At 40.1% G+C, this 25899-nt stretch overlaps 1 protein-coding gene and 1 non-coding gene across 2 annotated transcripts in view; one reads left to right on the top strand and one right to left on the bottom strand.

The window, feature by feature from the left end:
* Positions 1–2393: 2393 nt before the first annotated feature.
* Positions 2394–2487, bottom strand: TRNAI-UAU (transfer RNA isoleucine (anticodon UAU)). The gene is made up of 2 exons: positions 2450–2487; positions 2394–2429 (listed from the first exon to the last, which is right to left on the bottom strand). It is a non-coding gene; the product is annotated as a tRNA-Ile (tRNA).
* Positions 2488–7583: 5096 nt separating this feature from the next.
* HAAO (3-hydroxyanthranilate 3,4-dioxygenase) overlaps positions 7584–25899 on the top strand; it is a 33182-nt gene continuing 14866 nt past the window's right edge. The window contains exons 1-5 of the mRNA XM_054280462.1: positions 7584–7663; positions 11695–11773; positions 20367–20450; positions 22054–22160; positions 25156–25245. Of these exons, the coding sequence (XP_054136437.1) occupies positions 7584–7663; positions 11695–11773; positions 20367–20450; positions 22054–22160; positions 25156–25245 (440 nt within the window). The remainder of the gene's footprint in view (positions 7664–11694; positions 11774–20366; positions 20451–22053; positions 22161–25155; positions 25246–25899) is intronic.

Genomic DNA, 25899 nt, shown 5'->3' with positions numbered 1-25899 from the left:
AAATATATCATGTGGCTACACTTAAGATTTAGAAAATAAGCTAGTGCCAACACACAGACTTTGGGAACTCTCCCATAATGGTGAGAAGGTATCTTCATGCCCACATGAACTGATATACGTAACTACTACACGATTTCATACATACGCTGCTGTCAAGTAGCATTAAAGCATTACCCAACAAATCAGGACAAAAATGTCTAATAAAAAAATAAGTTAGTGTAATAAAAAACTACCTTCTTCTCCTAAGTCTGTAAGTACCTAATTTTGAGGAAAAAGTTGCAAATGCAAGCAACAGGCCAAGGCCCTCCTCATTTCCCCTCACGAGAGCTGCTATGGCCGTGCTGGAGCCCAGCTCAGCATCACACAAGAAGCTCCTCACAGCCCTGGAGAAAACCAGCCCAGGTCTGACCCCCATCCCTTCCCAGGGACACACAGCTCACCTGCTCCCACAGCAGCCCCTGGGGAAGGGACAGAGGTGGAATCACTGAGCTCACCCCAGCACGGCACCATTCCAGCCAGGCCACCCCCACTGCGGCACTGCCATGGGCTGGGTGGGAAGAGACACTCCACAGCCAGCGGCACCAGGGCCCAGCAACCTCACAGCCTCCATGGAAGGCCTCGTGCTTTAGCAGCCGTTGACTTCATGTTGTAAACAGCCATCAGATAAACAACATTCTCATTTTCCTGGGGTTTCCGGTCAATCCACATAAATTTTCCTGATTTAGCATGATTTTCAGTGTGAAATGCTCATCTTGGAACATGCTGCCCTTCAGGTGTCAGGCACAGGTGTCTACCCATCAGGAGGGGCAGAAACTCAAGAGTCGCCTCACGAAGCCATTGTTTCTTTTTTACTTTTTTTCCAGAATCAAGCTAAAAATCAGTAAAAGCCGAGGTAAAGACTATGGGGATGAAGGAGATCTTATGGAGAAGATCACAGCACTTTATGGTCCCACTGCATGTCCTGGCTGCTCTCTGGCAGCACCATGGAGGCAGGCTGCAAAACAGCTGTGCAGGCAACGAACCTCATCTGCTTCACACACCCTGAATGTGGCAAAAATTGTATAATCACTCACCCAGCAGGCCAGAGCAAGGCCCCAAATGTCAAACTAGCAGTTCCTCCTTGGCAGGAGGGTGCAGGAGCTGCTGTCTGTTCCTGGAAACCCACCATGGAAGAGAGAAAGGAAGTAGTGCTGTCCCCACACAGTTTCTTAAGAGGTCTCTGTCCAAGGAAAGGAGTCCCTCTCCCTTTCTAATGATTTGTGGCTTGGGTTCTTTTTCCCCAGTTACATAAAAACAGCACTTTTATTTTTAGTATTCCCAATACTTGTCCAAATACTCCTCTGTACAGACCTCAGCACTGAGACACGGACATCCTGGCATGAAGAAGAAAGCATGAACCTCACTGCAAGCAAAAGATTAATTTTATTCATCCTTTGATACATTACAGATGTCTCTTATTCATTTACACTTCCTTATACCACTATGGCACCTGCTTCAGGGATTACCACTCCATCATTGAAAGCCATGAAGTTAATGCAAAATTCAGAGGGGACAAAGTGGTAACTAAAAGACAGAAAGGATAATTAAGAGCCTTAAAGTGGCACTTCTTGAAGTTAATGCCTGCAGTACAGATAAAGGGCTGATATGGGCAATAAAAGAAGCTATCTCTGGCTACATGATCTTGAGGGCCTCTTTGAACTTTTTGGTATAAATTGCACTGTGAAAGCAGCAGACTAGATGTTAATGTAGAGGGGAGGTCACAAGATCTGGGCCTAAACACCCAGGAGGCATCCTGCTTAAACATCCAGGAAGTGTCCTGCAGCCTTCTATTACAGAGCTGCCCTTTTCCCACGGCCCTGCTGCCTTTCTTGAGTGGTGAAATCAGAAATTATTTGAAATACTTGCCTTCCTGCTACAGTGTGTGCATTCGTTAACCACTACCCAGGCAATGAGCAATTACAAAGACTGTCACCACCAAAGGAGACAAAACAGAGATATGTTATCACCATTGAGCTGCAGCAACGACACCAGTCGAGCATTTTTTTGCACTCTGTATGAAACAACATGGTGTAAAATAAACTTTATTTCCTGCAACTTCTCACTCACAAGCAGGTCTGAGCAGGAATATGTTTCTGTGCAGCGACAGGGTGCAATGAATCCTGTTCCCTTCAGAGGGGACATGTCCCTGTAGTCACAGATACACACAGGTGGCACTGAGGCACCGGCGCTCCCGGCGCGCCCCGCAGAGCCACTTCCCCAGGTGTGCTGTGGCCTCTCCAGGGGGCCCACGGTGCCGCCAGGGCCGCATAATTTTTCCCCGCACTTTCGTCCTTCTCCGTCCGGAGCGCCGCCAAGTCCCAAAAAAAGCCCGTTTTCCTTCCCAAAAAGCTACGTGCTCCAGGTGAGGCTCGAACTCACAACCTCGGCATTGCTCGACTTTGTACTGCTGTATAAGTACCGCGCGCTAACCGATTGCGCCACTGGAGCCCTGACACCAAGCCCTCCCGAACGGTTTATCAAGGGCTCGCCGGCCCCGGCGAGCCATGCGCGGCATACTCCCGCCAGCACCCCGCGCTGAGCGGCGGCCCGAGGCCGCCCCGGCTCCGTGCCCGGGCCGCGCTACCCCGTTAGCGGGGCGGGGAAGGCATGACGGCGCTGGAGGACGCCGCACTGCTCGGGGAAGGCGGCGCCCGCGAGCAAGGGAGAGAGGCGAGAGGCGAGCGGCGGCGGAGTCCGGACAAAGCCCTCCGGGCCCGGCCTCCACTCTAGGCGGGCGGGCAGCGGCCGTGGCGGTGCCGGCAGAGCCCGGCCCCCTCCGCCGCCGGGCGGGGCGGGGCGGCCGTGGCCGGTGACGGGCGGCAGCTCCGTGAACTGAGCCGTCCTCAGTTCCGTTTTCCGGGGACGGAGCCCGGCCCCGAGTCGTTCGGGATCGAGCCTCCTGACGGCCCTCGGTAAAGGCTCGGGCCGCTGGGGCAGCGGAGTTCAGACTCTCGCTCACGGGCAGCCGTGGGGCCATGATGCACCCTCGGTCATGCTCAGGACCAGGCCGCAGCAAAAAGTGATCAATTACTGTCGGGGAGCTAAATGTTGATATCTGTAGCATCGCCGTTGTGTGTGACACGAGGGGTGCCTGGCACTCTAAAAATAATTGTTCAACACCACGTGTGTATTGTTAAAGTATACCTCCAACTTGGATTTATTCTGCAGTCAGATCTGTCCTACCTTACGTAGCAAAAAGATGGTAAACATAATCATCATCAGCAGAAATTTAAACCCAAGTGTGACTCCACTACCTCTCTTTCCCCATGATCCCCATGGTAAATGACCCAACACTTTTTGAACAGAGAGGACATGCTCCTCACTTGCCGAGGAAGTTTGTCACCTATTAATGTTATTACTGTGGGCATTACCTAAAATACATTTCAGTGGTAATCACCATGGACAGGTGAAGCAGCCTGCAAATGCTGTATGTGATCCTTGATGAAGGTGTCCGGCTTGGAGAAGAGAACTGGCAGTTCATTTCTGGAGAGAAATTTTTCATCATTTAGGTATACCTATGGCATACCAGAAAACGGCAGCAGCCTTCATTACCCTTAACATCATTATGGTAACAAAACAGTCTATAACTCACAAAGATTGCTGTGGGGGAAAAAAAAAGGTAGTATGGAGAATGTAGTTTAAAAAGTATATAGACCAGTGTCAATATTTAACTTGTATTTTTTTGTTAACATATTTTTCTCGCTGGACACAAGCTTGTAAATTTAAATCTTCAATGGGTTTGGTGATTGAGGAAGGTAGAAAATGAGAGTAAGTGTTGTCCAAAATGCAACTTTTTCCAGTAACCCTTTTTTCCTGTACCCTCAATGCAATAAATGAATTATTGTCATGTAGCAGTTTGGTGCTTCAGTACTCTTGCACTTCTCTGGCAACAAAAGGTTACCCATCAAGTCCTTACCTTTGCATAAAAGGAAAGGAGAACAGAAACCCCAGGTGCTGGAACAGGCTTTGATGGGTGTGAAAAGCATTGTGAAACAGACTAGCAAGTAAAATCTAGGCCCCAATCAGTTCCTGAGGTGTGTGAGATGGACATATTTACATGGATGCCACAGAGTCTGTAACACTGGTTCTTTTCTGTGCCTCTCCAATACCCTCCACAGAAATAGTTTTATAGCCTTTCATGCCATGCAGTTATATGCATTTCTTAGCTCCACTGTTATATGCATGAAGTGGCAATTAATTTCGTTTTTCAAAACCTACTGATTTTCAGAAGGTTTCAGAAAATTCTACCCTGTGAAAATAGCCTCAGCCTTATACTAATGGTGAATTTTTTAAGTGAACTTTGTTTCCTCCCTGAGTAGGTTTAACTGTCAGGTTTTCATACCTCATAACAGCCACAAAATGGATTTATGAGCCTGCAACTGAGAAAGTTGTCTCTGCAGGTAATAGTACCTTGTATTCTGCCTGGTGGGGAAAAGCAGAGACTAGGGATTAGAGCAGTGGCTGTAGACAAGAGCCCTGCAGTTAAAACTGGTACTTTAATACCATGATGAACAGGGATTGGCTCAATCAATGCCAGCATCTGTGTTTTTTCCTGCTGTGACTCTGGAGATTCTCTTGGCTTTCATGTCCAACAAATGGAGTCCTGCTCTGCAATACAAGATACTAATGATGGGGCAAAGCTTTACAAAGCCATGGTCATTAACTAGTGTCTGCACTTCTCCAGTCCTTCCAGTCTGGGTCATAATCCCTTAAGTGAAAGTGCATTTTAAATAAAAGCTCTCTTTCCTTCACAGCTAAGAACAGAACCGCCAGCAGCCTGCAGAACAAAAAGTACCAAATTGTACCTGTCTCTAAGTAAAAAACCAGGCCGTATGTGTTTGCTGTGTGGTGGTGTCTCACCACAGCCAGCAACTGCTAGAAATTTCATTTGCTACATAAGTGATATGGTGGTGGTGTTTTGCAGTAGAATTAAATAATAACTACTTTGGGCTTATTTCAGAGGAAATTATGGCTAGTCCCATTGTGATTGTATCAATACAGTGGAACTGTAATCCACATGGGGATCTTTTTATCTCAAAATAAACAGATTTTTTTCCTGTTCCATAAATTACATAATGAGTTTAAACTAAACTGCAAAGAAGTGATAGAGACAAAGGTAAAACAGAGTCACTCTTACAAATACTTGGTAAAAGCACACTATTAGTTCAAAGTCACACTCTGTTGCTTTCTCCTGGTGGAAGATTACAACAGTACGAGTTAAAGAACTCCCAGTTTTGTACTGCTCATCATGCTGAGTTTTTGGGCCTGTAGCTGCGCCGCTCATAGTGCAAGCCATGGAGAATGTGCCATTTGCTTTTAACCAGATCATTTTATCACCTTATACCCATACACATCCACTAAGCACAGTGTAGACAAAAGTGGAAGACTGAGATACGTCAAGAGCAAAGTGCTAAGATATTGTAATGTCTTGGGATTTTTTTGTTTACCCACTCATCTCCTGTGTTTTGAGTCTTTTTATAGATTTATTCATTTAAAAAATTGGGGGTGGCAGGGAACAGAGCAAGCAGTTCTATAGCAACTGTGTACATCTTGAACAGCAACTTGTGAGGGAATAGAAACTAATAAAGATCTGGAAAGTCTGTTTCTTCTCAATTTCTTTTTTGCCAGTGTCCTGGTTTGAGAGGAAGTGAGTTTTTTGGGATGCTGTGGTCAAACCAATAGGTGCTCAGATTTGAATATTGGCACCTGGTGTGGCCACTGAGGACATGGATATGCCTCTGAGAACACAGGGGGTTAAAAGCAGAGCACTCCCAGGAAAACTCTCTCTTGGGGTCTGGTGCAGCCGGGTGAGGTAGGCCTGGGCCCTGAGGATGGAAGGGTGGAGAAGCACCAAGAGACATCAGGCAGCCACTCCCCCTCCAGGAGAGAGAGAGAGAGATGGTGCTGGTGCTTGTGCCACCTTGAATTTGATAGCACGGCCGGCAAGAGGGAGTGGGGTGAGGAGGTGCCTGGCAGGGCAGCGTGGGAGTTCTGGACAGGCAGAGCCTGAGATTTTTAACCCTTTTCTTAGATGATGGAAACCTTACAGATGCTGATCCTGCTAGAGCTGAATGAGAAGAGAGATAGAAATGAGATAAGAGGAAATGGGCCACGAGAGAAGTAGAGAAGAATCTTAGGTGGGAGGAGGTGATGGAGTGGCCTTTGGCTGGACTTTTCTTGTATAGCCGTGGACAGAACCATTTTTCCTGTGACATGGAGACTGCATTTAGGGGGATGCAATGACTTGGAGCCAAGAGAGTGCAGTGATGTTATGTGAAGGAGTGTGTGAACAGAGACAACGGATGAGGAAGGTGGTAGTGCCCTCGATCTTCAGTGGAGGAGAAGGTCACTGTTCTTGAGACCCCTCGGCCCTAGGGGGTGAATTTGGGGGAGGACAGGTGTCCTAAAAGTGAGAGACAGTACTCTTTTTAGAACTGGGCAAAGCACCCTTAAAAAGGAGAACCCTAGAAGCAGCTCTGGTCCATGTTCAGTGGTGAGAGCACTGGACATGGAAGGAAGAGGTCACAATGGCAATGATCTCCAGGCGGTGCCACATGTGACAGGAAACACATGAGGTCTCAACTGTGTTTCCAGGGGAAGCCTATGGCACAAGAGGGACTCCTCACTCCTTGATGAACTGAGAATTGATTATCTGAAGGATGGTAATGGATGAGAGTTGGTGATCTGAGGGATGGATGTATTGGAAATTTGGTGGGGGGAGAAGGAATCTTTTTGGAAGGTTTTAATTCTTTCTGTGTGTTTCTTTTTACATATAGTTATAAGTTAATAAAGTTTTCTCTTCTTTATTCCTAAGTTGGAGCCTGCTTTGCTCTATTCCTAGTCGCATCTCACAGCAGACACCAGGGAGGATGGATTTTCATAGGGGCGCTGGCATTGTGGCAGCGTCAAATCGTGACAGCCTGACAATTTGATGCACTTTCCCAAAGGGCATCACAGAATCAGGGTCAGCTCTCCACAGGCCCTGCTATAACATTGGCAGAGTGGATCAGATTAAGATGAGCATTTATGGACAGCTACTCTTGGTCTTAAAAATGCAGGAGACATCTGTGTTTTGGCTACTTGACAAAAGACGATCCCAGTATTTTCAAATAAATACACATACCACAGACATTCAGCTGTAGAATGTTCAACGGAGGTTTCTGTATAAGACTTCAAAGGAGTGAATGCCCCAGCCTCACTGACTTTTTCTGACTGTGTTATAAGGCTATTTTTGTAATGTTCACACTCCAGTTGATGCAATAAAGAGAATTAAGAAACCCCCTGCAGACAAAACCCAGTCTCCAGTAAAAATATATATTTTAAAAACACTAGTCAATTATTAGCCAAGCTGCTGGAGCATTAGTGCTCCCTATGAAGTAACCTTTGGCTGATGGACCTGTCCCTTTTGACACTGAAGCCTGAAGACACCTCTCCTAGCAGCCAATCCCCTGAGCACTGGGGCTGGAATCACAGGCAGACTGCTCACGGAGAAAGCACTCTGCAAATTCTGATATCTCAGGCAAAAGTTTCATAGCTGGTGGGCCATGGAGCTTCTTGTGAATGTAAGAAAATGGATAGAAGAAAACAAAGCTGCCTTTTTGCCACCTGTTTGCAATAAGCTTATGTAAGTAAATGAAGATTTTTTTTAAAACAAGTTATTATATATACAAATATTCCTAGCTATATGAGGAAGCTGCAACAATGCATACATGGCAAAGATTAATGAGGAACCATAATTCCTCTCAGGCTGCAGCCATAGTGCTGTTCCAAAGAAAAGAAAGTGAGTGAAATCTGATTTGCAATAACTCAGTAGAATCTGTAAAGATCAACTTGAATACAAGATACTTGTCTCAACTCAAAGTTACTTGTAGGCAGGGAGACTGAGTTAAAAGAATTTGTGTCAGGCTCTGTGACAACAAACTCCTAGAAATTGGAGGAGCTGGCATCACATCCAAAACCAAATTACAACCTGAAGTAGCTAAAGCTGCTGAGAATCATTCCAACATCACGGAGGAGCCAAAGCTGCAGGAGCAATCAAAATCAGAAGGCTATATTGCTGGAAAACAAGGAGAAAGGAAGGGCAGAGGTACCAGAGGATCAGATTCCCAGGGCATTTCCAGATCTGTCAAGGCAGAAGGGTAGGGAGCCTGAAGGGGTGGTTTACAGCCATTTATTTACAGTATTCTGAATGAGACAGCCAGTATAAAGGAAAAAAGTGTGGGCATTATGCAGTTGTATGTGCACCATGCATATACTCTGTGTCAAAGCTTGTGAACAAATTCCAATGTAAATTATTCCAAATTCCAATGTAAATTATTATAATGTGTCTCAAAATATTAATGAGGATTTCTTTGTCAGTGAAGCTGAGGGGAATATACTTTGTCTAAAACTCTGTATGCAGAAAGCTTTCACTAGGAAGTATTCTCTTTAAGGAGTGACATAGACCCAGGTTTTATAAAGAAATGAAAAAGCATTTTCTTTCTATAACTTTAATTAAAAAAAAAAAACTTCCTTTACAATTTTAGTCATTAAAAAAAAAAGCCTCTTGCCCTTCCCCTTTCTAATGAAAAGCTGAATTGGCAGTAATGTATCAGTGACGTTAATTTCCATTCACAGGGGCAAGGGTTACTTTTCAAAGCAGTGGTTACAAGAAAAAAGAAAAGGTAAAGAGTGCATGATTACTGCCATGTCTGTGTAGTTCTACAGCTGTGCATAGAACTGAAAAATTCTGAAACTTGAATCACTGCAAGTGTTCCCATTTCTTTCATTTTCAAAATGGATTTTAGGAAGCATTTTATGACGTATATTCATTTCTGAAGCCTACCAATGATAATGGGAAAATTTTAGTATTTTATTTATATGGAATATTCACGTGTTTCTTTCCTTATCAGCACAATGAATCTTCTTTGTGCTTACTACACTGTTCTGTATTGCTTACTAGTAGTTCTGTAAATCTGAAATGTGGCATCTATCGTAGAACTTTGCCCCATAAACATTTTAGGAAGCTACAGTGAAACAAGAAACATTTTTTGTGATAAAAATCACATCGTTTAAAACAAAATCCATTTTTCCAACATGGCTTTAGCCTGTGTAGAAGGAGAGTAAAACCATCTACTGCATGGGTTCTGAGTCTACCATCACCTGCACCTGGTGCTACCTAAATTTTCAGGATTTTCGAAAAGGTTTTAGGTGATTTTTCAAGAAGCAGCTAATAGATTTTCAACTTTTTTTTCAAAGGCTTGATCCTTCACGTGCTGTAAGGCAATCTTCTCACTGCCCTACTGCCTCATGGAAGGCAACCACCACAAAATTTAAGTAACTTTGTTTCAAGGAAGAAGACTTAGCAGTTTAAACTAGGTCTTACAGCAAATCAGTAGGGCTTTTGGTATCTAAAGTTATTACAGCTTTCAGGCTTTTATGACATTGTGTTCCATACATTTGAGAGGATCACAATTTTTAAATACCTATTTGGGATTGCAGCATACAACCTCAATTCCTGAACTACTCCCTATTCAGAGTTTTAGTAAAGTAAAGAAAATTATACATCTAATTAAATTGTAGCTCTGACATTGTATTTTAATGACACTACCTTGTAAGTTTAAATGCTTTTTAACCTCAACAATGAGCAATTAGTGCAAAATCAAACCCCTTGACACAGCTGATTTTCACAGGTACTTCTAAAGCTCTTCTGAGTTCAGAATATGATGCTTACCTTTCAAAAGGACTACTAAGTATGGTCATGGATCATCTGATTCTTTGTAGTCATACCACGTTTTTAAAGGGTTACCTGCTGGTACCATTTTCTTTATGGGGATGAGAACAGAAATGTTAGAATATGGAAAACATAATACTCCATTAATTAGGTCCTTATTCTAACAACAGTACAGTCAAGTAATTTTCACATCCCTGAAACCTTTACAATACTCCTACCTGCATTTTAGCAGTCTTAACTGAAACCTTTCTTTGTTATATTTAATAACAATAAGTAATTGTTAAATATAACAATATTTAAAGCAACTTTAAATATTGTTTTGTTTATTGTAAATAACCAGATAACTTTATTTAACAAGGTGGGCACACTGAGTTCCTGCTCATATTTCATAGCTGGAATCTTTTAATGGTGTCAGTATACATTTGTTAATCATTAATTGATTAACCCATAGCCCAGGTAAATCTATGGGATAATTAATCATAAATTTGCCAAATTAAGAAGTCAAGCAGTAATTAGCAATATTTTCACTTTTACTTAGTGATCTAATAACAAAACTGAATGTTTATAAAAAAAACCAAAACTAACCCATCTTAACAGCAGACTACAAGATACACAGATTGCCTTTCTCTTATTTTATTCTTCAGGGTTAGTTTTCATTTATTTCATTAATTATTTTCTGTATTGCTGCTGTTTCAGTCATCCTGCCCTTCTTTAGTAGAAGTGTTCATTAATGCAGAAGCATTTCAGTGTGCTGTTGAAAAGGAATATTAAATCTGCGTGGTACAAACAATTTGGATTTCAGTTCCTTATTTTGTGATACAGATATGAAGCCCAGTGCTGTAAAATATACAGCTTCCTATGGAGAGAACAGTCAATTCTAATTCTTTAGTTTTATTTGACCAACTAATTTGTCACTGTTACTGGTTAACTGCTTTACTAGTCCCCACTGTGTTGGTCATTATCATTTAAACATTCTTCACAGAAAAAGTGATAACAGTAGCAGACTGAATGTGTGTGTGCCACCGCTCAGAACAGCCTCTCTCAATTAAGCCTTACATGGTGCTGACACAGGGACACGTTGTCATTCCCTGTGTTTCAGGGGATTGTGGCCCTGCTGGTTCCCTGTTGCTGCCCAGAACCTCTTCATTGCAAAGCAGAGGTTCATACACCTCAGTTTGCTTGTCCAACAGCAGACCAACAAATTTTGATTCACAGCTAACAGGCCTGATTTTGAGGGGTTTGTTTAGCAAAGGAAAACCTACTACCTTACCTTTATATTAGTGTGAATGGACTGATAGGTAATTGAGGTGATAGCCATTTCTTGTGATAACTGAGAGGAATGCTCACTGGGGCTCTTAAGAGGGGCAGAGTTAAGAAATTTCCTGGAATCTCCTTTTCTGAAATAGCCACAACCACAATGAAACCATTGTAATGTTATTCCAGTTTAGCAAAACCAGTATAAGCAGAACAGAAATTAACTGGCAATTTTTACCATCAGTACTGCTAGTAATTCTACCAGTGTGTGTGTGTGTGTGGGGGGGGGGGGGGGGGGGAAGTATGTTTTTACCTTTATTAACTTTTAAGAGTTTTACCTTTACATAATCAGCTCAGGTTGAAAAACCTCTTTTCTAGTTCCTGTCTCTTAGGTAACATTCTTCATCTTTTCAATTCAAAGCTCTTTTCAAGCTGGCAGCTATTGTAGTCCCCTTTTCATAGCTGGAGGCATTGAAACTCCAGGAGGGAGGTAGCTGGCCTCAGGTCACCCAACAGGACAGTGCCAGAGCAGAGAGGTGCATCCAAGGTGTATGAGTTCTTGTATAGGCTGTTGCTTTCCACTCAACATTGTTTCATTGACTCACTGTCCTAAAAAGAATTAAAAATAATAAATGAAATAAAGAACATCATTAACAGAAGTAGCTTCAAAATGTCACTTTCTCTTCTAGGCATCGCTATCAATTAAATGTGATGTTTGTTGGAGGGCCAAATGAAAGGAAAGATTATCATATTGAAGAAGGAGAAGAGGTAACCTATAGGCTGTTTCTATTATTCAGATTTAATTTATCTATAATGATTAAGTGCAGCTACTTTTAAAGCTACAGATTAGCAATGACAGGCTCAGTGCTGTTTATTCATTAGACATATTCATAGGTTTAAACAGAATCATTCACCAGAACCATATATCATCTGTGCATTTCTTTTGAAACAAGCATGTGAGATCAGATCTGTTTTGCTGTAATTAATTTCCAACAGGAAACTAGAGAAAGTGTTTTGACACATCCAAGTGTCTAATTTCAACATTCTGGAACAGAATTTTAGGAAGGTAATGATATTTTTAAAACATTGTAAAAACTATTAATGATATTTTTATACATTTTACAAAGCATTTTAAAATATTTTATTGCAGAAGATTGCTCTATATTTCAAAAGTTACTTTGGTATTCAAAAATCAAAAATATTTTAATTCACTAGAAATTTCTCTTTTTGTGGACTTTGTGAGAATCATCAGCTTTTCAGCTTTCATTTGAGTTTGTAAAGAATTGGGTCTTTAAATATTTTTCGCATCATTCCCCTGTGCTCAAAGCCTTTCCACTGGTGGCTCAAAGTCATTCCAACTTTGAGTTATGAGTAGCCATTGCACCAAATGCAGCATGGAGGAAGAAAAAGTATAAACCTAACAAATTTGTAACAATTTTCACCTTCTTTGTTTACTGCCTTTTTCTTGAAATTGCTTGCTCTGTCTGGGGACTTCACCACCCCTGGCTCTGAAAGAATCCTAAGGGAAAGTGATTACTAGAGGCCTGGAAGTAAGGGTATCAGGATGGAGGCAATTTTCCTTGCTTCCCGGCAGAATAATTTAACTTTATGTCATTCCAATGACATTCGGCAACCTAATTTTAAGTATATTTGGAAACATAAGCCTAAGCATCGACATAGTTTAAGGCAGAAGTGGGTCAAGTTCCTATAAATCCTTTTGAAAAGAAAGAAAAATTCCTTTATTTATCATTGAATCACTTCTCCCCAAACCCACCCCAGCATTTCACAGGAGCCTTCACTGACTTCCTGTTCTAACTGTGCTGTGCAGGTGAGTGTAGTCCTTGCAGACACACAGCTCTGGAAGAGCAGGTGCTGAGTTTTCCCTGGGTGACTCCCACCTGTGCTGGATTGTCACTGCCATCTCCCAGCCCACCTGTGGCTGTGGGCACAGGCACATCCATCACGTGCCAGGTTACCAACACTGTGTCCCTTCTCGTGGGCTGTGCAGGGAGAGCTCTGGCAGCACCTGGGACCAGGCCATCACTCTGTTTGGGATTCCTTAAAACCAAAGTTAGGCTGATTTAATGTAACTTTTTTTTTTTTTTTCATGCGGCAAGTTGTTCTTGTATTTGTAAATAACATGGCCTACCCTTTTATAAACTCTTTATATGACTTCTCAACAATATAAAAGTTAGCCATATCTGTAAAGGTGTAATTTTTAATTTACTGTTGCATAGTGATGTTGTTGTTAACTTAAGTAGAAACAAGGTTTTTTAGGTATCAGTATATGCTCATTTACATAGTAAGCTTCCCACAGTTATTCAGAAACCAGAAATGGAAACATAACAACCCTATAACATCGGAAACTTGGCAATACACACATTGGAAGCATTATCAGTTATGTACCAGTTTGACATATGGGCCAATTTTGTTCAGTTTTATAAAAGTACATTATAGTTATTCATTGCATTTTACCATAGCTTTTTAACAGACACATTTACATCTTCCCATGATCTAACTTAGAACCATGTTTCTCATTAGAGAAGAATTGTGAGGTAGAGAGTATCCTAGCAAAAGGGCATATTCCTAAATTAGATTTGGGATTTAAAAAAAAAAAAAAAGACATTCAAAGCCATGTTCAGCTCATTATTTTGTCAGAAAAAGGGTAATTTATAGTTCTGGGTGATAATTTGAAGGCAGACTGTATAGACATACTGTCAGCAGGCCAAATCACAAATGTGAAAACCCACAAATCCTTCAGGCAAATTTAGCTGATGCTCTTCTGCTGTTAGTATTCCCATAGCAAAGAAGGGTTGGTTTGGAGAGAAAGTTAAATTTAGGATTGTTTATATCTGTCCACTCACTATCTCGTGCCTGTTATCACACAGTTTATGGAGTGTCCTGTGGCAGAACTTGTGCTTGAAAGCCTGCAGTTCACAGCAGCAAAGGGTTGGCACGCAGAGATAAGGGCTGAGGAGCATCCTCCTCCTCCCAAGCTGCTCTCTGCTGGTGCCATTAACGTGCAGGTGTATCAGGAAGATTAGGTCTGACTGGCTAATTAGGAGGAAAAAAACCCAGAAGCTTGATTTGAAGTCTCTTCAAAGCCTTTTAGAATTGTCTCCTGAACCCATTTAGGCTAAAATGACAGCTAGTCTAGCACAATTTCTTTCCTCCTCTCAACAAGCAGGCATTTCCTAAATAACCCTTATATTTTGTTCCTTCTTAGTTTTCTCTGTAGCTCTTCACTGCCTTCTTAAACTTCTGTGCACTACTTCATTGCCACCATTCTGCACAAAAAGAATCTCATACCTGAGACTGTGTTACATGGGACAGGTTTTTTAAAGAGAAATATGAAGCTGTAACTTAGAAGAGTTAAACCATTCACAGTCTTCGGCTGGAATTACCAGGAAGTCATATTCATTCTTATTTTTAAGTTCCCTTTTGCTCCCTTCTCCATCAGAACAGAGGTAGAGTCAGCAAACCTCTACTCAGACATTCTCTGCCTCTAAATCAGACTCATGCAAAATGAAATGCTTTGGAAAATGCATCTTCTGTTGGAACATGGCAAAAAAGTACTGTGAGGATGGACCTATATATCTGATACTGACAGAACTTTCTAGCAAGTGTTTGTGCTACGTAATGAGTTCTGAGGGTTTCAAAAGAATCATTATTCTGATGTGCCTCATTTGTCAAGACAGTTTTGTGTTCCATGGACTAGTAACTACAATTCTTGTGCAGTGAACTTGCTGAGGCCCCTGAAAGTTTCTGTGGCAGGCCTGATGTGATCACAGAATCACTAAGGTTGGAAAACGCTGCCAAGATCATTGAGTCCAGCCTTTGACTGAAACCACCATGGTCTAGATGACCATGGCACTGAGTATCATGTCCAGTTGTTTCTGAACACCTCCTGGAATGATGACTCCACCACCTCCCTGGGCAGCCATTTCAATGCCTGACAACCCTATCCATAAAGAAATTCTTTCTGCTGTCCAACTCAAGCCTCCTTTGGCACAGCTTGAGGCTGTGTCCTCTTGTGCTCAACCTTTCAGAACTATGGGGTAGCAGGTACTAGGGAACAGTCCTCAACATACCTTTGTCTTGGATTTTTCATCATATATAGAATTTGTGACAAGAAGAGTTTCAGTGTTTACATAGCCTACCGGCTTCATGGTGTATTTACTGCATTTTTACTTACCTGTAAAGCCTGAGGGTAGAAAAAAAAAAAAACAAACCTTCTTCCAAAGAAGTAAGTGAAAACTCAAGAGGACCATATATTTTGGAGAAAGTTAATGACAGAGAAACTCCACAATCATAACAAATCCTAGCTCTAGTACAAGAATTCAGAATTTATTTATTTACTGCAATGTGTGGGCTGCTTTGGGGAAAAGTGAAATATGCTAACAGCTCAATCTAGGATTACAAAAGTAGTTAGGATGCTATCTCTTTACCCACCTCAGTCCACCATTTACACACAGTGAATCTCAACTGACTTTCATTTTGTTGACTTTGATTTCTTAACAATTTACATTCTGATGTTGAGTCTATGTAAAACAGTGCAGTTCCATGCAGAGAAATTCAAATCAGCTTTTCATCTACCACCTGCAACACATTTGCATTGACACAAACCCCACTTGGATTTAGAAGTCCCACTTCTCACTGTGCTGTATTTTACACTAAATTTCTGCTCTCAGCATCTAAGTTGTTTCCTATGGATAGAGCCACCTAATTGTTGGCACAGTCCCACAAACCAAAGCCCTCATACTGCAGTCCTAAAGAGAACTCTCAGAGAAGGAGTTCCCCCTCCCTTGATCACCTTGGTGAATCTCTTCAGCTTCCTCTAGCACATTCACATGGTCTGACTGAGATACAACTTCATGCTTTGAAACATGATACAGGTTTGAGGTCACATCTGCCACATCTCATCTGAGTTTTGATTTCTCTTTCTCTCCCTCTCCCACAGACACCACAAGTAAGACTTGGCTCCAGTTTCTGACAGATTATCTGCCTAAATGCAGCCTGACCCCTTCTAGTGTATGCTGCTCTCCAGTCAGCATGCTTTTGAGAAACTCTCCCCTCTCAGATCAATTTGTCCTTGGCATTTTACAAGGACAGTGGATGTCTGAAAACAAGGGGAAAGTGGGGCTCAGTGAGCATTCCCATAGGTTGTTTTGTGGTGCTTATATTCAAATAAATCTGAGAACCTGAATCACAGCAAAGCAAGAGAAACATTTTTGCTTCTTTACATTTAAAAAAACCCACATTTATCTGTCAAAGACTCTTAGAATATTTTAATAAGAAACAAAGCTCCTATTAAAATGTAATAAGAATGATGATCCTTTTCCATCAGAAGGAGATTGTGTCTTCAGAAATGGTTTTGCTGTGTAAGATTGTTGGTATGAGTTTTGGCTAGTATTCAGATCTCACAGATGACACGTAAATGAGCAAAAGGAAGTAAAAAAACCAAACCACACCAAAAGCCCTCAACATAGTTTTCTTTACCTTCCTCATCTGTTTGTCTTGTAGACTTCTGATGGCTGAAAAACCCTTGTGATGAGAAAGGGAGAAAAGTGTTTTTCTGTATCCAAATAGATCAGTCACCACTGAAGTCTGGAGAGCACCCAGGCTCTACTCCCACATCAGAATTTGATTTGCTCTGCAAATTAATTTAATGCTTAGCCATATGACAAGCAATACAAGCCAGGATGTACCAAGCCAGAGCCTAATCCCAGAAGTGGCTGAGCAATCCCAAATTCCATTTTTAGATGCAGGCAGAACTGAAAGTATCTTGCTACTTTAGAGGTCTGTAAGTAAGCTGTCAGTTATCAAAGCCCTCATGGAGCTCCGAGTTCCTGTGTCTAGGCAGAGTTTGATATCAAAGGTGGATCCAAATTAAATTACATTCACTGCTGTACATGAAATAAAATAGACTTGTGGGTTTTTTAGTTAGTCAATACAAACCAATTACAGATCCTGTCTTCTTCCACTACTAGATGCTTCTTTGTTTACTCTGCTAGGATACCGGGATGAAGGAGCAATTCTCACCACACTAATATAGTGAGGATGTTAGCGCTTCTTTTAAGGTAGTATCCACTTGTTCTACTACCCTGTTGAAATTTCTGTCAAGACAAGCAGCTTCAGCAATGCTTCCACTGATGGCAACAGTGAATTCCTATCTCTGTGCATCTCCCCTTCTTGCCTCCAGAAATGCCAGCATACTTCATTCTATGAGTATTCATAATTGAATGGAATACCCCTGTACAGAATCGAGAGTGATTCAGCACAGGCCACTCTACCTTCCCCTGCAGGCATAATGCTATCAGGTTTGAAGCATGATCAAAAAGGGTGAGGCAGACTAAGGAAGAAGGATGCATTTCTCCTACAGCAAAGAAAATTTAAGGGAAATTAAATTAATTTTAAAAAAACCCTCTCAGTCTTAAGGTGTTTTCATTTGAGTTTCGTAGGTATATCTGCAGTTTTAATGATCATATTGAGTAATGTTATGAAATAATGTTATGCTTGGGGCAAAGAAGCACTCTTAGGTGCTTCATAATTTCTAGAGGTAAGATGAGCATTAATAAAGGAGGTGTTTTTAGTGTAATCATAACGAGAAGATACCATATAGTAAGCAGAAAACTAAACAAAATGCTGAAGTCTGGAAAAGAAGAAGGAAGGAGGAAGATACAATAATAAATAAATAAGCACATTTAGTAACAAAGGATAAAAATAATGGTGAACAACCTTTGTTTCTTCCTTGAGACACATTTTTCACCCAGAAAGAGACAAAATTCATGCCCAATTGTGAGCTATTATGCAGTAGCAATATACAAATCCAGGCTTTTCTACAAGAAGAGATATATTCATTTAATGTAACAAGAGGCCTTGCCATTAATAACATGTTGATAGAGCAGAAATATTGCACATTTCCTCAGTTTTTAGTACTGCTGGGGAGAATGGATACTAGATCATTGCAGTAAGAACAGTACAGCTGGGAAAGCTTATATTTTCAAGTGGCATGAACTCTATTGGTTTACTATCCTATAGGTGTATATATTTGTGTATATGCATATATATACACCTGAATCTTCTAACTTTTTGATTTTTTTTTTTCCCAAGAAAGACTTACGAAAACATTAGATTTGCCCAAAAGGCAAAAGTCAGTCAGTATTTAGAAAAAAGTTTCCAAGAAAAAGACAGTGTTGCCAATCTGGCCTCTGAAATGGGCGTGGACTGTAACTCACTGAGATATTAAATAGCTGACAGTTCCCTTGATAAAAAGTTCAGGTTATATTATAAGCAAAGCAGTATATTCACTAATTGCTGCCACTCGTCTTAATCAGAGTTACATCAGATGATTCATGGATGACTGAAGCACTCAGGCAATTTAAAAGAAAAAACGTTTTTAAGAACAGACCATAATTTTCAGTGAAAGGTACTATTTAAATTCAGTCAGAAAAACACTTTCATTGACAATGCGTAGCCCACGTCATTCCTCCTCTCCCACTGCAAAACAGTTCTTCTAATTCATAACTTAGTGTTTATAATCTTTCCTTATGGCTGTCATGCTTTGCCTCTGAACTGGATAGCTGACATCCAAACTCTCAAGTTTGTCATTTCCAGTAAGGTTTCTCATCTGCATGATTCATGTCAGAACCAGGTTAAACTCTACCTCTGCTGTCCTTTTCCTCCTCTACACGTCCTGTGCATGTGTTCAGTAATAGCTGCCCCAGTAGCTGCAGGGGAAGTAACACTCCAAAGCTCAAGATTTCCACAACGATACTTTAGGTTCTAGTATTATCAGCGCCCTAGGACCCACAGCTGGTGGGACAATCATCTAGATCATACAGTCTTAGATCAATCTCCTGTGAACTGAAGGAGAGGCCATTTCCCCACTGAGATCACTCTGTTGTGCAGGGAGCAGCTGGCCCTGCCCAGTGGAAGGAGAGCTGCTTTAGCATTGGGTGCTGCCCTTTGGAAATGCCAAGGAAAGCCAGAGCAAAGGAACACAGGGGAATGGACTGCAGTGAGTATCAGTAGCCTGGCACTGTGGCCTTCTAGACAAGAGTTATAATTTATCTGTAGTGATGTCCCTGGCACAAGGTGAACTTTTCACTCATGTAAAAGCTCTCAGCATGAGCTTTTTTCCAGTGTATCTTCAGTTCTCCCTATTGTTTTGTTCCCTTATGCATACTTATTCTTTCTCGTGTTCACAGAGGTGTTTCTTCAGTTCCAAGGGGCATGTATTAATATTTAAAAACTCTTTCAGAAATAATACTGGTTAAAAAATTGATTAAACTTTTCTAATGTTGGAAAGAGTTCAGTTCAGGGGGCTTTCATTCTCCAGTGGTTTCTTCTTTCCCCTATTTATTTTTATTTTGATGAAATTGTAGTGACTTGCTATGAATAAGGGATTTTTTCAATTATAGTTCTAACTTTGAATCATGTTTCAGACTACTTCAGCTGCACTAGCACTCTGGTTTCTAGATGTGGTAAAGTGAACATGGAAAGCATGACAAAAGTGACTTCTGGAGATATTACTGCTCTGCACTACATAAAAATGAGGAGGAATATGCCCATTATTTCAGGTCAAAGATACAGATCTGCTTACAGATGAAAATCCAGTTCTGTCATGAAACATGAGGAGCTGAGCACCTCAGAGCCCCCACAAAGCAGAGCTGGTTTTGGTCTGAAAGCCAGGGAAAGGTCACCAAAGACAGAATTTTGAGTTCAGTGGTTCTGTCCTTATACACCCTTAGAATGTAACCCTTTTACATATACACAGTGGGAAGAGCAGCAGCTGTTGCTGGATTTGAGGGTATCCACAAAAGGTTTAGCCTCAAAAGTAAAGCAGAACAGCTTCCAAACAGGCAATTCTTCCCAAATGAGAAAGCACCATTAAAAAATTGAAAAAGTACACCAAAAAACCTGGCTGTGCATATTTGGAGCTTATTTGGAGAATTGGCATATAATTTGATTGATTAAAAACTCTGCTACATCTGAAATTAAGCTTTCTATATTGTGTAATTAATGGATGCCTGAACTGCAATGTTGAGCCCTCCAAAAAAGTAATTCCAAGGGTAAAACCAGGACAGTGGAATTCCACCAGGTCCAGAGAATAGCTCTATATGCAGTTACAGTCCTCTTCGATAGATTGTTAATTCTTAGTAAGCTAATAGAAATAATACATATTCTGTAACTTTTTTAAAATCAACAGATTTTAGAAGCCAGTTTTTGTTAGAAAAAAATCTGTAAATACTTGCAACTGCAAATTGAATGTATTTATACATGTATTCTTTGTATAGAGAATATAAAGTACAGAATGCTTTGGAGTAACTGCTTTAACGCTATATTATTATTTCTTCAGCTTTTTTACCAGGTTCAAGGAGATATGTGTTTGAAGATAATTGAAAATGGGAAACACAAAGACATTGTCATCCGAGAAGGGGAGGTAAAACAGGATTGTTGTTCTGTTGTAGTTGTACATAAGTATGTTAAATGAACGTTTTATGTGTTATTTAGAATCAATTTATCCCTGTTGTGCAAGAGACAGCATCAGAATTTATTAAAAAAAAAAACAAAAGCTTGAATGTTGTATAGAAAACTTTAAGTAAATAATAGGAAATTACAATAAACTGTGTTCAACATTTGACTGTTTCAATAACAGATAAAAATCCCTCTGAACAACTGGGGCATCTATTCAGATAGTCATAGAACATACTGAGAGAAGTTCTTATTCCCCTGCATTGCATGGGATCTGCCATGTACATTCAGCTGGATCAGTCTTTTATTTACACCTTGCCAGGTAGACACTCTCACTCACCCACCCACACCATTAAGCAAACTGCCTAAACTGAGGAATTGAAATTATTCATACATTTTCAGCCTTCTTTAGTCCTCACAGCTTGCCTTTCCAACCATCACAGTAGGACAGCTTTAAAAGAGCAGTTTACGAATAAAATGTATCTAGTTTTTCCTTTTAGTATTACACTTGCTAAAGCATGGATTGCTGTGCTTTTACCGAGAGCATGAATAGACACTGGCTGTTACTACCACTTAGATGTACTACAACTGCCACTCATGGTTATTGACACAAGCTTGGACTGCACTCAAGTCTTGGAAAGGATTATTAGGTCTAGTGGAGACAGTCTTTAAAATGGAAGGAGTGTTAAACCTAATAGCTTAATGCCATTGAAAGTATTACAACTTTTTCAGTGACAAAACAGAACCACGTTTTTCAGCTATGAGGTTCGGATATTACACTTCAGGGGCACACCCAGCTGAGATCTCAGCATGTCAGAGAAGTGCTAATGAAAAGGAGCGCACAATACTTGGTGGAAGGACTGACACTAGTACTGCTGAGGCACCCTCATTAGCTCCGTTTGTAGACAGAGAAACTTTAATGACTGCCCAGCCTTAGCAAAAACCTCTGTACTGCTGAAGAATACAGGGTTACCAGCTAGCTGCTAGGAAAGGGTTTATTCTCAAGCTTCAGAAATAGACTTCTCTTAACCACATGTTGCCTATTCACTTTGTCACTTGCATGATTAAATAGCCCCTCATATTTGTTATTTATTTTTGGAGAGGGTAGCACTCCTCATCATGCAATCAAAGGTGCTCACTGAGTTGGGAGGATACATGTGGCTGATTAGTTTAGACATTTTATTGAGCAGACAAAAAAATCTGCTTTTTTATTTCCATTTCGATTACTCAGAAATTGCAGTAAGTTTATAACTTTCAGATGAGCAATTGATTAGATTTTCATTTCAATTTTGTCTAGCAATGATGATCAAACCTCAGGAGGAGAGAACTTGGCTGCCATCGAGGCAGTGCTGATTGCAGTCACTGTGTCATCATTCACGGAGAAAGCAAGAAACAGTGTTGGCAGGGCTGTGGGTACCACAGGGTGCAGCTGCAAAGGAGCAACACGGGATCAACAAAAAGGGGAGAAGCAGGGAAAGGAGCAGAAGACTTTGCAGGTTGAGGGGCAGAAAAAGGACAATGCAAAAGACAAAGACTTCCTGACACTGATGCTTTCTGATTTCTCTTAACAGATGTTCCTGCTACCTGCCAGGATACCTCATTCTCCTCAGAGATACAAAAACACTGTGGGTCTTGTGATTGAGAGGGAAAGATTAAAAACAGAAATGGATGGGCTAAGGTGAAGTATAATCTGTTAGAATTCATAATATAAAATAATTTCTCGTATCAATACAATGATGTGTTTTAATTTCCTGATAATTTATCTGATTCATTCTAGCAATTTTGTACTAATTCTGTCCACACATCTAATTTTCTATATATGCATAAACAGAGATCTCATTTAGCATTTGCTTTAGTTAAACAAGGACCATATTGAAATTTCTGAAATACATGCTGTGGTTATAGAAATCTACTTATGCACTACATGCTGCTATTGCCTTAAGTTTTAAAAAATATATCAGAGCTCTCTTACAACCCAAATAAAAAAGATTTTTTATCAGTTCAGGCAAGCAGAATATTAATTCCTTTGCAAGCACTGAAAGTAAAAAGAAGAAGAGCAGCTTTCTGGTCAAGTGTGTGGGAAGCTAAAAACAAAAGTCAGTTTTCTCACCACTAGTCCCTCTACATTGTACACACCTCTGCCTAGGTTTTATTGCCTTTTGAGAAGAACATCTTCATGTAAGTGAGTGGTTTGATTTGTATTCTAGAGGGAGCAGGACTAAGCTTTGTCTTGTATCCATACAGAATTTGTCTTGTATCCATACTGTTGTGACTTTCCCTCTTAGACTCACAAGTCTAAGAGGGAAAGTCACAACAGTACAACATTAGAATAATCTAGAAAAGCTGTCTTGGTATTAACCAGAGATCACCGACCAAGCAGAATTTATAACTGTCCATATAATCCATACAGATTTAAAAGTGCAGTGATATCTGTAAAGTGCTGTCCCTGTCCTTTTACCTACAATTTTGATTGTTGCGTGGGTAGTGTCACAGCAGGAAGATTGCAAGTATGCAGAGCTAGAAAGATATACTTTTTTATTCAAAAAAAAAAAAGCTATGGAAAGATATTAAGAAAGGGACCATTCAAGAAAAGAAACCCACAATAAATTCCAAGCTAAAAACAAGTCCAATTCATTTAAAGTATTGCTTACCCATGCACTTCTCTCTTTTTTCCTTTCATTGCAGATCTGTAGATTGTCTGGACTTACAGTATTTAAAGGATACTTTGAGGTAGAAAAAAAATTACTAGTGATTTAGATAAAAAAGATTATTATTAAAATAAAAAGAACAAAATAGTAAAAAAAGAACTTAAGTACTAAAGTAAAGGAAACTTCACTTAAAGTAAAACAACCTATCATGTGATGTCTGTGATTGGTATGAGAAATGCTGAATGCCTTTTTAGGGATCCAGGCTGATCTAAAGATTTGCACTCCAGTATAGGCATGCTCGTGTGGAGAGCCTAAACTGAAAGCTGCCTTATGGCTTGCAGGTGGAAATTAACACATCCTCAATTAAAAGTATCTAATCAGATGCTTGAAAATAAATCAGGCGTTTTTAGTGCCCTTGTGTTCACACTGATGTGGTGAATAAAGATATCTGAAGTTTTGGAAGTGATCAATCTTGTCATGCTTTTGAACCCTACATTCCCTCTGTGTGCTCCTGGGAGAGATGGGGAATTTACAACCAGAACCCCTAATGTTCTCTTACTTTTTTCAATACCAGCCACCTGCAGCAAAGACTGCACAAGAGGAAATCATAATGCACTTTGAAGTATGCTGACTCAAAGTCTAATAGAACTGTGTTACTGTTCCATTATTTATCATGTCTACAAACCATAGTCATAAATCAGAGCCCCCAGCATGCTGATTACTGCGCAAGTGAAGAATAAGTAGCCTGCCCCAGTGTTCCAGCCTAAGTAATGATTACGTGTCTTGTGCTACGAGAAAAATCATCTAGCTAATCTTAATTCCATGGCAAATAAGTACAAAACCGAATAAGTTTGATGTTAGTCATATTGCCAGATACTTTATTTGTACCAAACAAGATATATTTAGCATCTCCTTTCTCTGTAGATTGTCTGTGTTCAGAGTTTGTGCTGGCAACACAGCTTTTTCTATATTTCTATATTCTATTCTATATTTCTATATTATATTTCTATAATATAATCTATATACTATAGTATATAATCTATATACTATATAGATTATAGTATATCTATAATATACTATATATATTAGAGAATATAGTATTCTCTAATCGAAGAGAATACTTTTATTCTCTTCAGTGTATCCTCTTTTTGCAAACACGAGGAGCCAGGGAGCTCTCAGAAAATTTGTGGACAGTATGTGTATTGATACCTAAGACAGATATGAACATACAGATATGCACAGGATAATTACCTAAGTTTTGTTTTCGTCTTCAGACACACATTGCAATAACTTTAACCTAAAAGACACATGGGACCTTTTTAAAAACATTTACGGTGTGAGTGACAGGAATGGAGCATCATTCCTTGCCATTTTTTGCAGTCTTTTAAAAATCTGAGTGTAAATCCTGTATTTGCTGTTCCATAGCTTGATTTCATATGGCAACCTTGACTTGACCTCACCAAAATTTATTTATTTGTTAAGACAAGAAAATAATGCAAACACTAAATTCCTCTTCAGAGGGGCGACTCAAGCACTTCCCAAATCTGTATAGCTGAAAACCATCTATTTTTCACTAACAAGTCCATAAGCCACCTTGTTTTCTCATCAGCCCATGCATGGGCATTAAGTAAGCCGACTTAATCAAATCTGGGTATTTATGACATAGCTGCATGGAAGCAGTTACTGGAAATGGTATTTAGTTCAGGTTTTTTTATAGTTCAGGTTTTTTTATCCAAGGTGAAAGTTATTGGTCCCAAGAGATTATGGCTGCAGTCATTTCCAGGATGAAATCAGGGAAGGAATTTGGTGAGTTGTGATTGATCAACAGAACTACAAGGCACCTCACCACCAAGTCACCTAACCAGGGAAACAGAAACCTTTCCCAAATAACCATTCCTCAGAATGAAGCACACCAGGCTTGACAATAAGTTGCTCTTACACATCAAGTGGCTATTTTCTTCAAAACACTGAAACTACCTGATCAGTATTTAGTAAAAGGATTGACTAATGTGTGTACTTTATCAGATACTATGTTGGAGAATCAACTGATGTCCTCTTTGAAAAATGGTTTCACTGTGAAGATCTCGGCACTCAACTTATACCAATAATTCAAGAGTAAGCTTTTTCCTTTGTAAATTTTTTAAATAATTGAAATTATATTGTAGATCTTTGTCAGTCTGTGGCTTATGTCATTAATTTGCTATTTATGCTGCATTTTACATACACTTGTTAATATTTAATTGCTGCTCTATAAATTTTTAATCATGTCTTGTATGCCCCAAATTCATCAAATCAGATTTTAAAAAAAGAGAAATCAGGTATTTCACACATCCATCTGGAGCACACTTTTTTGAACCAGTAAACTGTTCACAGAACTGTGGCACACTGCTTCTAAGTGCAAAAAGAACTGTGTGAAAAATTGTCACTGACTAATGCTAGGTTATCAAGGTGAATCACTGAACTGCTTTAAGGCTTTTTTTCACTGTTGCTTTAATCTAAATACTTTAAATTTATATTATTTATGCATGATTAGGACTCTGGCAAATTTGGTAGAGAGCTGCTTTCTAAGAAACATATGAATGTCATTAACTAATCAGTTTTTAAATGGTTACTAAAGGTGAACAAGGGAAGTGTTTAGTAACATTAATTTTGTAGGACCTTCAGACAAATCCTCTATCACTAAAATAGATAAAGTCTTGCATAGATGTGATAGTATCTGAGGATAATCAGCACAAAACTTACTGGCCAGTGTTACTGCTTAGTCTTTGT

This window comes from Melozone crissalis, unplaced genomic scaffold (genome assembly GCF_028551555.1).
Source record: "Melozone crissalis strain CALT ecotype California unplaced genomic scaffold, PUWL_Pcris_2 ptg000027l_1, whole genome shotgun sequence".
NCBI classification, from domain to species: Eukaryota; Metazoa; Chordata; class Aves; order Passeriformes; family Passerellidae; genus Melozone; species Melozone crissalis.
This window is presented reverse-complemented; position numbering and strand designations above follow the sequence as displayed.